Here is a 16056-nt window from a genome sequence, read left to right as displayed (position 1 = left end):
TTGACGATGTTTTACCTGTATTTAGTACACCTGCAAATGAAATGTAGGCACCCGTCTTAGCTGCAGGTCTCTGTACTTGGAACTGTGAGATTTTTGTTTCAAGTTAGGATGTGGAATTTGACATAATGATGTTTTCATATTTGTTGGTTTGTAGACCTTAGTTTCTTGGCCTACAAGAAGACTGGTCCTCTAGATAATTTTTTTTTTTTTTTGACTGTGAGCACATGTATCAGGCATCAAAAATTAGGCACCTCATCGGACCACTCAACTCAGCAGAAGTGATTAGTGCTTAAGGGACATACATAAAATGCAACTGGATTTTTCAACTCAGGCTTCTGTCAAAGCCCATTTAGAGTGCTACATTTTTCTTTGGCTATTGACCACTGTATTTGTTTATATTTATTTCACTGACTCACAGAGCTAATGCATTTCCTGAAATGTCTCCGAGAACTCAGGTGAAACACCACAGGCTATGCTGTCTTAGGCTAAAATTTACTAGGATTAAAGCAGATGTGGCATTACTAGGGTCTGCTAAGCCTCATGTGATTTATAAAGATATAAAGTATATCTTTTATGATTACGATGATGCTAAAAATTTTGTGGATGATAATATAGTCACATTGGCAAGACGGAATATAACAGCTGGGGAAGAATCAAGAAAAGGAAATGGAAACTAACTCTCCTTTGCTAGTTCATCTGAATGGGTGCCTGCATTTGTTGCTTTTATTATTCTGTTTTACATGGATGCAAGTTTGCAAGCTTGTATGAAGGCATATTTGATTTCTAAAATGGTTAAATATTACATGTTTTTCACTATCAAATTAAAAGTGTGTATTGTTTCTAGGAATGCACCTATGGCATTAATGATTTTAATAATTCAGTTTAAAAATCCACCTTCCCCATTTCTAACTACTAATTTATCTCGATGTGTTTTCTTCAGTTTGGCTACTGAATTAGAATGAAAGCATTGGTTTTATTCTATTTAATTTCTTATCAGATATATTTTTAATTCTTATGCACACAAGCACAATGCTGAACTACTTTGCTTGAAGATGCTGCCTGTGAATTTGGGACAGCTTTTTTCCTCTATTCACAGGCTGCTTTTTTGTTTTGCGTAATATTTCTGCTGACCTTAAATTTTGTGTTTCTTCCGTAGATTGGTTAGAGATGTTCTAAAACTTGGCTTGAACTTCTTATGAAAGCATTATTATAATATTGGCTTATAAACCAGTTAAGCCACAATAAAAGATCTGCGTAGCATATTCTACGAAGTATTTCCTCATGAATACGTACATATAATCTGTTAGATGTCTACATTATTTGAGATGCATATGAGTGCCAAGCACGAACCCTGCAATCTTTAGTTTAACCTAATCTTTGTCTTTAGCCACCACTGAATTTCCCAGCTGCTGCCCAGTCCCAAGATCTTTTGGGACATACATACTTGTTTTCACTGGGGAACGTGCGCAAAACTGCTTTGAATGGGATATAATTGAGAAACTTGGAACTGTAACCCTCACAGTACTGGAAAGTGAGATCTTGTCCTGCCCATGGTTATTTTATATAGAAAGGACCTCCAGGACAAGGGTGCAGGAACACCATTACATGTATGGCGGCAAGTAGACAGTAACGTGTTCAGGAGTGACTGATGGAACTTTCAACCTAAAATCAGCCTTGCCTCAGTGTATCTCCCCAGGGGTCAAATCCAGCCAAAGTCCTTGTCATACATCAGCCACACCAAGCTTTACACAAAAGAGGCAAATGAGGTAGAGGGACTGCTATACTCAATGGCTCATTGGCAAGAAAATTCTCTTGTTAAATAGGATATATGTTTGCAGGTCTTCTTTTTGTCTTGATTTAAATCAATGTCCTAACTGTTCCAAGTGAGTTGAGTTTCCCAATCAATGGGCTATTGAACATAATGCTCCATCTTTACTCTTCCTCACTATCATGCCTTTCTCGTTCTCCTGCCTGTTGTGTGTGTAACGACCAGTTTGTAGAACAAAATTAAATAAGAACAAGGGCTTGACTGTATAGCTTTTTGGTTAGGGCTCCAACTTCAGATGTGTGAGAATTAAGTGCTCGTTAATTATGACTGTATAATTACTTACTTCAGGTGGAACATCTTCAGAACAAGAACTGAAAGGGCTTTGTTCACTGTACTGAATACCTCAGTGATTCAGATATTCTTTTAGGATGTGACGGACCTATGCTCAAGTCTTTGTTCCAAATCAAGCAGGATAGGGAGGTAAAACTTGATCTCCTTCTTTCCAGATAAATAGTCAAATAATTATGGTGTCAGCTATAAAGGAAATAGATCTTTATCTGTGTTATTATAAGAAAGAACAGACCTGTCCTAAGATGTCTCTCTCACTAAAAGGATCCATAGGAATCCTGATTGTACATAAGTGTCTTTCTCTTAACTCAGAGACAGAGCATGGTTAGGGCAGAAAGTAACTCACTGTTGGAATACGCATATGCACAGCAGCAAAAGTGATGATGGGATGGGTGCTAAAAACAAGAAGTTTGCATGCCTAAAGAATTTAGGGACTTTTAGTGTTAAATGAGAGCTTGTTGGACTGGTTGGTCGTTTTTTACATAAAAAAATGTAGTTGGGTATCTAAGTCCACCTTCTGGTGATTCCTGGAACATCTAACCAGAGACAGGAATTTCCTTGGAAGCAGATCCACTACAATTTAGGCACTAGTGTCAACATCCCGTTGCTAATACTGCCTTCTAACTTGGAATTTCTCTGAACATTAGGATTGGCTTTACAAGGTCTATAAAGATTTTGATAATAGGACTTGGACATTTTGAAAATGTTCCTGACTAACCTGAGTTCTTCACAAAGCCAGGCTGAAGTGATGAACATTGTTGGATACAGCCCTGCAGTCACCAGTTTTGTGGGCTCAAATGCAGGTTTATACACATATTCTTAGATGCCTTCACCCCTACGCAGTGCAGGAACAATTAGTTAAATTCTCCTGAAAATTAAGCCTCAACAGTCTGCCAGTCAGAACAGTCAGAGTTAATATTGAAATCCATCAGCAACCAGTTATTAAAATTATGTAAGATCACACACAGTGTTTCCAAACTGCTCTCATAAAGGCAGATAAATATTAGATAGGTTATATAGATTGGGTTTAATTTCATAACAAATATCTCAATTGTATGCAAAATATGGGATAGTGGAACACATTACAGAATGGGCCAGTTTTCATTGAAGAAATATGTGCTCAGTTTCAAGTTTCTTTTTGCGGTATGGTTTAATTTTTGCATGACATATGCAAGTGGCTGTGACTATATTAAAAGAGACTTCTCCACCTACCCATCCTTTAATAGAAGAAAATACTTTAATAGCCCCCTCTTTAGCTAGTGAAGTCAATGACAACCAAAATGTGGTACACTTGACCACACGCTTCTCCAATGCTCTGCTCTGCCTATAAGCCAGCTGAGTACTGAAATCAGGGGAACCCAAACTTTCAAGTACTTCAGAAAGCACAAACCTTTTCGTTGTTCAGAAGAATGAAAACAGCAAAGAGAAAAGATATGGTGTAACATTCACATCTGTGTCCTCAACCATAGCATATCTGGCCATTTAGCTAGGACCCCTGCAGAGCACCAGCAAGGTGTATCACTGACTTGCCAGATGTACTCTGCAATTATCTCTGGTGAGCCAGTGAGGTAGGCTGGGAGCAAGAGCTGAGCCCTGAGGGAGCTGAAGTGCTGGTCAGAAAGCATAGGAGGAGCCTGGGGTAGGGAGTGGTGGGCTGAGGAGATGGCTCACGGAGGTTTTTTATGTATTCCATGATTCCAAACTAGTTCAGCTTACGGTAACTAAGACACAAGAATATATGAAACATATTCATATACGAACAAACTCTCAAAAATGTTTTTAGAGCATTTTCTCCTGATTCTTCTGTGACACAGAGAACACAAAATGGTATGAGATGAAGATTCTCCAGCATGACACTGGGAACATCAGTATGATTACCTCTTCATCTTAGCACACAAACAATATAGCTGTCCCACATTTGTGCTGCTAATACTTCTGGTGACTGTGGAGCACGTATCCTGTAACATGGCAGGCTGCAGTCTCATGTGTCTATGGTGTTGATTCACCTTTAGCAACTCAGTCATTAGACCCTCTGATTTGATAAAGTCTTGCCACTGGTACAGGAATAATTAAAGGGAAAAAATGAACATGATTCTGCATCTATAGCGAGACAGAAGATGAACGTAAGCAGAATCTCCAGAAACCAGACAGTGCAAAGAGCAAAACACAGGGGATACCAGCATGTAGGTATGACTTACTGAGAGGTGATTAGGTGCTTCTGGATAAGAGCTATAACATGGGGGGGGGGGGGAGCGGGGAGGAATATGTGTTTATACATAGTGTATTATTTATGCCCATTACTTCTAATTGCCTAACTAGTTCTCTTTCCTCTCACGTATACTTCAGTACCCACCAACCAGAAAAAGATGTCTGCAGCTAAATATCTGCCAATTATTATGGACTTTTGCTTAATATTCTATTGTTCCACTGACAGCACAGTTTTTAATATATCATTTTATACTATCCTGTACATCATCATTTTCCTGCCTCCCTTAGGGCCCTGGATGTAATAGTTCTTATTTATTTCCACAAGCTAACATATATGCAAAAGATCCTGTAGTCATGATGTCGCCCCCACCACCCTCACCTCTTCTCATCTTTGTTTTTGTAATCCTTTTTTGTCTGTTTTTAAAGTTACAGTATAAAGAAGTGTGAACACAGCATGCGCTTAGACACATACCAGGGTCAGATACACAGCTTGCTATGTGGTTCTTTTCCCCATCTGTAAACATACAAGACACTCCTCCTGTGCTCAGCAACATTGTACCTCAGCCTTTTTTTGTGGACCATAGATTTTTATTATTTTTTTTAGCTAATAAACCTGAAAACAGAACAGAGAGGAAATAAAGGAAAACTCCCTTGCTATTCCAATGGGTGAGGCAAGAGTTTAGCAGCCCATGTAGTGACTTATCACCTCACAGATCTGTGCAGCACTTTCTGAGTCTAAAAGAACTGAATGGAGCATTGACTCTGGTTTGGCAGTGCCATGTTCTGGTTAGTTCCATCAAATGCTATTTCTTACCAAGTACTTGTTTTGCAAAGTGCTTTTTTTGAGGAGAATCTGTAGCAGTATAAGCTGGAGATGACTGCGACTGTATTGCTATCTCTGAAACAGAACAGGTATCTTTAGGATCAGTAGTTCGCAAACTTTCAGCAGTGTGTTTCTATAAACATATTTTGGCTGTGCTTTTTTTTTAAAGTGAGCTCTTCGGGTCCAATTTCCTGAGGTCCACTGGATGACAGGTAGAAAAATACATATTTTTTTCCTTCAGATTTTAATAACAATGAAAAAGTGTACAAGCTTCATGGTCAAGACAGGACAGTGGGTACAAAAAAATTGTTATCTTAAGGCAAAATTTACTGTCAGGGAAAATGGAACATTCCTTCTGAACTCACGAACTGGTAGTGCATGTGCAGGTTGGTTGTAGATGGTTGCTACAATAAGGCTTCTTTCATACAGGTGTGTTTATGCCCCAGGCTTGCTGGCCACAGTCCATTCCATTTACAGAAGCTGAATTAAACAATAACTACCGCATTGCAAAAAGAAGAAGGAAAAAAAAAAAAAAAGGTGAGCGTCAAAGGAGATGCCTGAGAGCTTTGTTAGGGCCAAGAAAAACCCTGTTGCAGTTGTCAGAGCTTGTTGATGTTGCAGAGAACGGCACTTTTTTTTTTTTTTTTTTTTTTTCTGCTGGATTTTGTGGTTCTGCCTTAGGAAAGAAAGTAAAATAGAACGGAAGAACAAAGTCCTACTCTATAAATCAGCAGCTGCTCCTTGCCAGATCAAAGGAGTGACATTTTTGCTCCTGGACTACTTGTCCACTTTAGGTGCTTGACAGACAGCTAACAGCTGGCCTGTTACATAGTATAGGAGAGTTGGGCTACATCTTCTTCAGAGTAGATGACAAGCTAATCAGAGATATCCATAGCACAGGACATGTGAGTGCACCTTGATCTCTTCAAACATACCCAGTACATAATTGCTAAACACCTTTATGCATTTTTGGCAAGTTGCTACTTAGGTAGTTTCCACTGAGAAGTAAGAAGGAGAATTAGTGCCTTAATCTAATTTGAACAGGCAAGTTAAACAGATGTTGAATATGTTGACGACTCTCCTTTTTGGGGTCGCTTTAGAACTGGCTAACTATTTATTATGAAACAGTTAAAGAGATGTGTAAAGTACTTCAAAGTGAGATTACTCTAAAACTGCACTTTTTATTTATTAAAATGTTGCCTAAAATGAGGCCACTCAACTCCTGTGCAAGAAGCTAGATAAGCCAGGGGTGTTTTCAAGACTCCTGGACCTTCATTGGTTTTGAAAATCTTTTCCTGTGAGTTTAAGGTGATAAATTAACACATCTTTAAATGCATGAGTTTCTGAAAATTTTATAGGAGATCTGTTATCTACCTTTAACGTGGATGTCGAAGTGCCAGCAAATCAAAGCGCATGCCAAATTAGCTAAAACTGTATTTAGCTTCTCCACAAGACGTATGTATACAAACCTGGAATTTTAATGTCAGTAGTAAAAATTTCAAAGTGATTCAGTTTCTAGTTGATTCCCATCTGCAATAAATCAAGTACAGGATGAGGTTATATACTACAGCTTATGTCTATTGACTTTGCATTTTATCTGTAAGATATGAATAGCTAAGGAAGTATGTCTGTTTGTCTCCTCCCTTCCTTTCAAGTATCTTTAAAAGATCATTTTTATGGTGCGTGATAAATAACCGTGTATGAATAACCTGACGGCGTTCGCGAAAGAGTAACAGCCCTCGCCCGCGTGTGTTAAGTGGCTTCAGGGCAACGGCACGCACCGAAAGGCGCTTGTTGCCCGCCAGAAACCCAGGGGCAGGAAGGGGTGATGCTTTCACACCTAAGGCGACGTTTCCCTAGAGCTTGTGAGGAAACCGATGGCCGGCCGGCGGGCCGGGCGGGAGTGGAGCGGAGCGGAGCGGGTCGGAGCGGGCACTCACTCCTCACACCTTCACGCTGACCCACGTAGGTCCTGCCCGCCCGCTCTCATTCACAGCGGGGTCTCACAGCGCGCTCGCTGCCCAGGACGGCGCAGTCGCCACATTTGCACCGAGCAGAACCGGAGAAAGGCCGCAGCGGTACCTGGCTCGCTGGGCGCAGAGGAGCAGCCGTGCCCCCGGGGCAGCGTCGGGCCCGAGCCCGGCCCCGGGCCGGCAGTGGTGCTCTGGCCCCACCTCATGGCGCCCTGCTGCACAGCGGGAGGCCTCACCTGGGGCCACCGGAGGCTGAAGCTCGGGCCGAGCCCAGTTTTGAGACCGGGAGTGGCAGTTCGTCTGTTGCCAGCGTTGCTGGGTACCGACCCCAGGCGCTGGCTGGCTTTGGTCTTGGCGCTGGGCCCGCACTATCCTGGGCTGGTGGCTGGGCTGATGGAAGCAGCAGGGCACAGGCTGGCAGGAGAGCCAGGTGGCCATGGGGCCTCCAGGTTCATGGAGAAGCACCATGGAGTCCCAGTGGCGACTACGGCTTCTTGGGCTTCTGCCTTCAATGTAGGGAAAAGGCCTGCACACAAGCCCCTGCCCCAGGGGTGACAGCAGGCTAGCTCCCCTGGGTTTGTTCTGCAGCACAGGTGCTCCCTGCAACGGGCACCAGGTCCTAACTTGGCAGAGCCAAATCATTTCCCCACACTCCCAAGAGGTAACCTGGTAACTGAGAGTTACATGTTTAACAAGATAGATTTTCTCTGAGGTGAATAGATGCCTGTCTTGCCAATTCTCATGATTTTATCACAAAGCTCAAGTTACTTCATGTTAACGTGAGGTCCCAGCTCCAGGAGACAGTGGTTACGTGAGAATCTTTTCAAGTAAAGTTTCTGGATTTTGTGGCTGAGAAGAGTGGTTTAAAAATGTGACACAATGACTGAGAAACCCACAAAGTAAACACCAAGAAGAGCACTTTTTAATTTCTGATTTTATAAGACACTCTCACAGTTGCAATTGGCAGCTCCAAGTGGCATAACGTATTTTTAGGAGCTCCAACATAAACATGCAAGATGCGGCAGAAGTCTTCGGGACGGTTAGTGCCTGCCTCGGGCTGCCTCAGGCACCCAGCTTCGTTGCTCTCTGTCATCTTCTGGAGCCTTCTCTCCACCAAACGTGGATGCTGACTTAGGCCCTCTGAATCACACCTTTGACAGATGTGAGATGTCTAAATTAGCTTAAGAAAGTTTAAATAGCCCACAACCCCCCTTCTCTTACAAGGCTGTCCAAAACTGGGTGGTTTTGTTAGGGAACAAGCCTGCCTAACCCTCCCTCTTCCTCTCAAAAGCAATCGAGTAAGTGGCTCCATTTCTCAATATTCATGACTTAGGGAAGCCTTATTTAGATGGCTCATTTCCAGGTGACTAACTCAGCTTTTTTTAATTTCCTACAAGGAATGCTGCAAATAAGAGTTGGTAACCAGGTGTGGCATAGATTCGGTGAAGCATAAACAAGGGCTTTTTCAACTATTTTTGTACACACACATACAGAAGGACGCCTAAACCTAATTCTGTCAGTTTAGAATACATACTGTAGGGAGAAGTTAAAGAAACTAAGATAACTGGATTTTACTTGCTCAGATAGAAGTTTGGGTAAAGACTACAGTAAAGGTGGGGAGAGGGGAGGGAGGTATATTGTTTCTGCAAATTAGTCTTTTCTAGTGCATTCTTTCAGACTGCTGTGATGTGCTCAAGACTTCTGGAACAATTCTTTCAGTCTGGGAAAGAAGCAATTTTCTAGGTTACTTATGAAAACGTTTTTTGTGATGTAGATACTTTGTTGGGTTTTTTTCCCTTCCAAATTAGGGCATTCTTGGGCAACAAGGGATCAGTGTCATAGATACTCTTGAGCTAAAGACTGACATGTTCATAGCCCAAATGCTGAAATACAACTTAGGCAAAGGTGTATTTTCCCATCCAAGGTGAAAACTTGTGGATTATTTTTTAGAATGCATTCTTAGGCTCTTACTCAGCAAAACATTGAAGCAGGTACTTAAACCCCATTTCTTCATGAAGCTCAGCGCCCATTCACCTAGGTTTAATAAGAGCTGAGTTTCTCATCTAGATTTGGCAGGTTTTTGAAAAATCTTGCTAGACTGTTCCTCTGGGTATCTAAAAATAAGCCTGTGACAATGTTCATTCAGTGTCTCTGTTCTTTTCAAGCGAAAGAGCAGAAGTGTCTTCTTGGTCTAAAATCTGAACTGAGGTAAAATTCCTTGTCATTAATCCCTTTAGAGAACTGATTGTAAATTTGTCTCTCAAATTTGTTTATTTCTCTGTTTTTCACATAAAGAACTGAGAACCCATTTATGCGGTGGCTGCTTTGTGAAATGCACGCAGTATTTTAACACCTCATTTTCTGGGATGGGTAGTGAAGTGGAAATCCAGATTTAAGACTGAGTTGTACGTGGTGTCTCCATGTTGCTCCTCAGTCTCTCAGAAGGAGCAATTTATTCTGACTGGCAACTAGTTCAGTTTTGTAGAAGACAAGTAACTGGAGTTAAATACTGTTCTCCTCTTGAGTGCAGAGTAGACACCTAGTTGGGGATCACTTGTAGTTTCCTAAGCTTTCATGCTATTCATCCTCCTGAAACAAGACCTCTGTGACCCTGCATACTTAAAGTTAATTTTCCATGATAGCTGTAAAGCTGAAGATATTTCTAATTCTGATTACCAATCAGTATAGACACTAACAGTTCATTCCAATAACTAATCTTACTCGGATTCAAATATGGAGTGGTCACAAGTGTTTTGAGATACACATATATAAAAAAAGACAGTGGAAACAGCAACAAAATTATTTTTGAATGTGCCAGACTTGAGCAAGCAGACTAAGAGATCTGTTTGCTGTTTATTCTCTTTTGCACTTTGCAGAAATATCTGTCTGCAATGTTTATCTGAAAGTTATTTATTATAAAAATAAAATGTACTATGTAAATATGAGTTTAACGTCATTTGATATGATGAGATAAAATATGATAAATGTATAAAGAAGATTAATTACAGGACATCCTATGAAATACAGAATACATGTTTATTTTAGACAAAGAAAGCCAAGGCTCTATTTGAAGAGATGCAATTAAATGCATATATTTAGATTATATTGTGATGCTAATTAGCAATGGTAGGAACCAATTAGGACTAGGGCTACCAAATCACCAGACTACACTGCATATTCACTAGTAAACCTGTACTGCTCTGCTGGTTTTTGCTCGAAGCAGATACAAATGAATTGTGTTCTTTTGAAAGTCCATATTGTTGTGTGTTTTGAGCCAAATGTTGTTCATCGTGTTATCATAAATTGTCCTGCAAGAGTTACTGGAACTACTTGTGTGAGAAAAGCAGTCTCCAGCTATAGGAAATATATGTAGCTGCTTTAGGTAGCAGTTAAAGAAAAATACAAGAGGCAAAACCCCTTCTTTCGATTCAAATGGCTGTTGTTTGAATAAGCGAGGTTGGTAATCTGTCATTTGCAAAACGCTAAGAGTGAGATTTTCATTAAAGTACTATGTCAATGACATGTATTTCTCAACATCACACACCTCATTTATCATTCTGGAATGAGGACCGAGCACCATATGAATGTAGAGTTTGTGAAGGTATCGCCTCACAGCCCTGGAGGCTGATGACCCCTCTTTATCTACACAGCAGGTAAGGCACAAACAGTGGCACTGTGAGCTCTCTTTGCAGTCCCCTGCCAGTGTGCCTGACTGCTAAGCTGGGGGAACAAAGGAAGGATAGCATATGGATAGCAGATTGTAGGAGTGCTGAAAGAGGACTGAGGAAATCTATGTTGGGTGTGTGGCTCTGCCAAAGATCTCTTGTATGACTTTGGCCTTGTCACTTAATCTCCTTCTGTCTCCATTCCCCGTTTGCGAACAGGGAGAAGGCGTCTCTTCTCTCCCCCAGGCTTTGCTTGGAAATCTGTTCAGGCCCTGAGTTCTCTTGGACGGTGTGCTTGTGCAGAATGGGGTGGAATAAGACTGAGCTTCACTGCGTCCTCTGACTGCTGCTATCATCCAGATAATAGGAATTACTATTAAGAGAAGAGTAACAAAAAAATCCATGTCTTATTGACAGATTTTACTCATCTTTTCGGACCATTCAGTCTTCGGCCTCTAGGTGAAGGGTATGAACAAGGCAGGCAATTAGTGTCAGGAACAGAGCTGTGAATTCTTCTTTTATAGGGTTCCAAATAATGCTGGAAATAGTAGTGATGGTCCTCTCTCTTTTCAACTGTCTCTTAATGCCTTTTGAAGGTTTTTGTGCCAAACTAACATCACGGTGTTTCTGCAGTGCACAAACTGAAGTGCTGTGCCAAAGGCTGTATTTTTCTTTACTTTGGCCCTGGAGATGGCTCAGAGATTGAGAGGAAAAAAAAAAAAAAAAGCACTCCAAACATGTAAAAGCTAGGGTAGGGACTATGGTTTCTACGTCTCTATTATGTGCTGTGCATATTTATGGGGCGGTATAAAGAATAAATAATAACCCACAAGCACTGCATTCCATGCCCTGTCTACCATTTGTAACAGCACATTACGTGACACAGCTACTGCTAATGAAACGAGGATCTGATTTCTAGCTTCACCTGAAACGTGTGTCTAGCTTGCACCCACAATTTTGCAAATATAAATGATTTCCTATGTGATCCTTCAGACGTACCCATTGGTGGGTATAACTGATGCCGTTTGTGGACAGGAGTTTTCAGAGGAGCTGTAGAAAATCTCAAATTGATCTGGATGCCTACCTAATGCCTCTGTGCTCCTCAGTCTTTCTGAGTATATGATAGTGTATCTTCAGACAAAGTGTTGCTGGTCTAGAGGACGTCATTTGCACCTGCAGTTATGCACATTTGCAAAAGCAAGAAGGAGAAATAATGAAATTGGAAAGCAAAAAGTGTGATTTTTTTGCAAGGTTTACAGGATGAATGTAATCTTTTTTATCACTGTTTCATCCAGAGATTGGGGACTTGCTATTAGGGCTTTAACTCTTATTTCTGAAACAGCTAGTGAATTGCCTCTGCATGGAGTTCACAGTGAAAGGCCGGCTTTATTCCCATCATCAGAATAAAGTAGGAACCCAGCTCTTTCAGGAGTGAATGGCTGGGCAAGATTGGGTTTTCAACACCCATCCCAAAAGGCTTACTCTGTGGTGGCTGTGGAATATGTCCAAGTGGAGTGGAGTGTCCCGATCTGCTGCTGAGGGAGGTAAAGCCGGCTGTCACCTGAAACCTTCAGGACTTAGAATTTTCTTAATGCTCTGTCTTGTTGTGCGAGCCCATTGAAAGAACACTTCAGAGGGCACCCATTTCTTACTAATGTAAACTTTCTGAGGAGTATCCAAAGATATGACCTCTGAGTGAACCTTTAACCTTCCCCTTAATTATTTGTTTGAAGACAGTGTCGAGTTCTCCCGCTGAGAGCCAAGGCCCATAATGCTTCACAGCCCTGTGAGCCGGGGTGTGTGTGCAGGGAAGTGGAGAGGGACATAAATAAGGGGACCACCAGATGTAAATAATAAAAGTGGTTGGGGTTTAAATAAAAAACGAAAAAGCAATTTGGTTTCCCTGAAGAGTGGCCTGATTGAAGAAAAAGGGGTTAGCAAGACGGAAAGTGTGTGCATGTGTGGGGGATGTTTCTGTTGTCTGTGATTTTTTACAGGCCTAAATAAGCATTCATTCCACTCTTTAAAACCTTGCCATCTGTATACACCATTAGAAGCTCATAGGAGAAGAGAAAACAGTCTTATCAGGCTTTCCCCTTAATCTCTATTGGCCTTAACTTTAGCTGATAAAAGGCACGCTGGATGGTGGAGGTTCAGGTCAGGCTCCATTTGGTCAGCGCCGTAACATTACTGGAAAGTAGCTCAGCAAATTAAAGTCCTATCGGGGACCTTTGTCTTTGAGGACAGAAACATGGCTCGAAATCACAGTGCTGGGGTAGGAGATGCCTTTGCTGTGTCGCAGTCAGAAGGGAATAAACATGTACATCGGCTGCGTCTGAGTTTTTATTTTAATACCTGAAGTCATGACTAATTCTGAGGCAGGATGACATTTCTGACAACTGAATTATACTTTTCCTAAAGAATAAAGAATGTCTTTGGGATGTAAACAGAGAGATGCAAAAGAGCCCTTTAGTGTTACTTGTAGCATTTATGCATCTGTCTAATGAAATTTCCGCGACTGTGATTACGGAAGATGCAATCGAAGGTGTGCCACTGTCTTTTATTATCTGCGGAGGAATTTAACCGGGGGGCGGGCGGGAGGGAGGGAAGCGTGACAAAAGGCCTCGCGGAGTTGATGCTATATAAAGGCTAGCAATTTACTAAATGAGCAGATGAACTTAGTTTTCAGTTAACTGACTGAAAGACTTCACTAGGCATTGGATCGGGCCCAATGGCAATTATTGGAGGCTGTTTTAGATGATGGGCATGTTAGTATTTCTGAAGAGGATTAAACACTAGTATTCGACTTCATTAGCACTCCTTAAGGGTCACCAGCCGAAAGCCTTAGCTGTGAAATAGCACACAAAACCTGCGAGAAGGCTCCAAAGTGTTCTCAAACACAAAGAGGGGGGACAAAAACAAGTGTGGCTCCTGAGTGATAGAAAATTGCCCTGTTTTGAAAGAAACTCTCTGAATGGGCAAGTTTTAAAATTATTTTAGGGAAATTAATTTGGCTTAGCTTGTGCTGATGTGGATCGCTGTGCATTAAGCTAATAAGAAATATGCAAGCACTTATTTCTGGATTACCAGCAAAATTAAATCCAGGCTCCGCAGCCAACTAACTGCTCTCGAAAGCCTCGGCAGCCACACCGGTCTGAGGAGGAGAAAGAAAAAAAAAAAAAGAAAGAAAAAAAAAAAGAAAAAAGAGGAAAGGGAAGAAAGAAAGAGAAAAAAAAAAAAAAGTTATTTGGGACCTAATATTAACCACATGTACCTGTGGCTGGGGGTTTCCAAGGAGTTGAAAGGTGCCCGAGTTTCAGCGGGCGGCGGCCTTGCGCAGGGTGTCCCCGCTCGGGCACAGAGGTCGCCCCCAGCTGGCACTGACCTCCAAACGACCCCCGCCTTCACAGGCGCCAACGGCAGGAGTTGCAGAAGAGCAGAAGTCTTTCTGGGCCCGCCGCTTATTGCTGCTGCGCTGGCGATAAAACTTCAGACAGCCTAATTGATGGCTTCGCTGACCTAACGATACCTTGTGAAAGCACGGAGTGGCAAAGCCTGGTCCTCATTTATGGCCAGCTGCAAGGGTAGCTGGATCCCTAGGATGGAAAGGGCGGGGGTGTGAGGGGGGAGAAAGTCTCCCAGCCTGTGAACTTTAACCAGGTTCCGAGCCGCTCGAAGAAGTTAAAGAAACAATTGTCTCCTAACGCAAGTTTTCGGTCGCATTTACTTGTCCAAAGCCTTCTGGTAAATCCTGCTTTAAGCTGGCCAGTAAGACAAGTGTGTTACCGGTTACAATTTCTGAGCACTTAGAGCAAAATCCTCTAATGTGAAATTATACTCTTTTAGAAAAAGCAAGGCAAAGCAAAGCGCGTTGTCGCACCACGCTAAAATCCCATCGGTTTTAAAGCAGAGGTGTTCTCAAAACACAGAAGCAAGCTGATGAAAGAACTTCTATTCTTTGTATTCTGTTGCAGGTTTATTAACGCCAGAAGAAGAATAGTACAGCCTATGATTGACCAGTCAAATCGAGCAGGCAAGTTCCAAGTAGTATCTGTATTCAAGTCCCACAGGCGCAAATCCTCATCAAGTTATTCTTCGGGAGTCCCATCACCTGGTAAATAAATGGTCCAACCAGGCATTCTGGGAGATTATTTTTTTTTCCTTGTGTCCCCAGAATTCCGCTGTAGGAAGCAACTTCGCTAATTGGTGCTAATTGGAGATTTCCCACCCTGACTCTACTGAAACTGCTTTTTATTTTCTCTCTGAATTGGTAATTGGGTACAAGTAGTAGTGCCACAAGCAGTTTGTTTGACTGTGAGCTCTTGAATTACTCATTGCTTGTCTGCATCCAATCAGCAGGACAATCTCATTTTCTTGCTACCCACAACTCCTTGGTGTATGCATTGCTTTCACTTCTGGAAGGGGAGCTGTAAAACTCATTGTATCCATTCATTTGCTTTGACTATTCACAATATGCTACTAATGTGCCATGGTACCATACTGCCAGAAAATATTAAAAGATTATTACTTTTGTTTAAGAATGCACCAGATACGTTTCCGGTAAAACATACGATTTTTACAACAATACCTTTTCTACCTTTCCATTAAAGCACTTGCAATGTGCAAGCCTTTACACAACAACTGGTGCCATGTTAATCATTCCACTTTGTAATATACTTTCCTCAGCATACTAGGGAGTTGTGGTTTCCTGCCATGAGGTTATGGGATAAAACTGTTCTCCATGTGGTGATGACTGTTGTCACTAACAAGGGCTTTAACTTGATGGTGATTTCGCCTGCTGCTTCACTTTAAAGGTTTTTGAAAAGGTTATTAATCCTTTGGGAAACTCTTCCTGTGTAGCATTAAATTTCTTTTTCATTAACAGGTGAAAAAGGGGGAAAACACTAACTCAACTAACCATGCAAAACGTTAAGCCAAATGCAGAGTCCATAAGTAAATAGGAAAAGCCATGTCCAGACTTTCCCTACTTGTTCTAGAGAAGGCAAGAGTGGGTTTAGACATTTTTATTAAGTTTCAGCATAAGTGCCCTGTATCACAGATGCCAGATTCGCAACTTCATGTAATTAGAGAGGAATAGAATAGGTATTCATTAAGAAAAAGCACATAGCACTGCAATGAGCTTCCACTGTTTTGCATTAAAGGTAAGTAAAGAAACAGATCCTAAGCAAGTGAACTGACTTGACAAACTTGTTTATTGGGCCCCCCTATAGCATTTTTATTCTATAGTCCTGGTAACATAATCAGCTCATA

General features: G+C 41.5%; 1 protein-coding gene across 1 annotated transcript in view; it reads left to right on the top strand.

Annotated features, from left to right (window-relative positions):
- The window catches only part of MEIS2 (Meis homeobox 2), a 172022-nt gene that overhangs the window by 152010 nt on the left and 3956 nt on the right, over positions 1-16056 (top strand). The window contains exon 11 of the mRNA XM_084263776.1: positions 14760-14818. Within this exon, the coding sequence (XP_084119902.1) occupies positions 14760-14818 (59 nt within the window). The remainder of the gene's footprint in view (positions 1-14759; positions 14819-16056) is intronic.

Source organism: Gallinula chloropus (genome assembly GCF_964237585.1).
Source record: "Gallinula chloropus genome assembly, chromosome: 4".
NCBI classification, from domain to species: domain Eukaryota; kingdom Metazoa; phylum Chordata; class Aves; order Gruiformes; family Rallidae; genus Gallinula; species Gallinula chloropus.
This window is presented reverse-complemented; position numbering and strand designations above follow the sequence as displayed.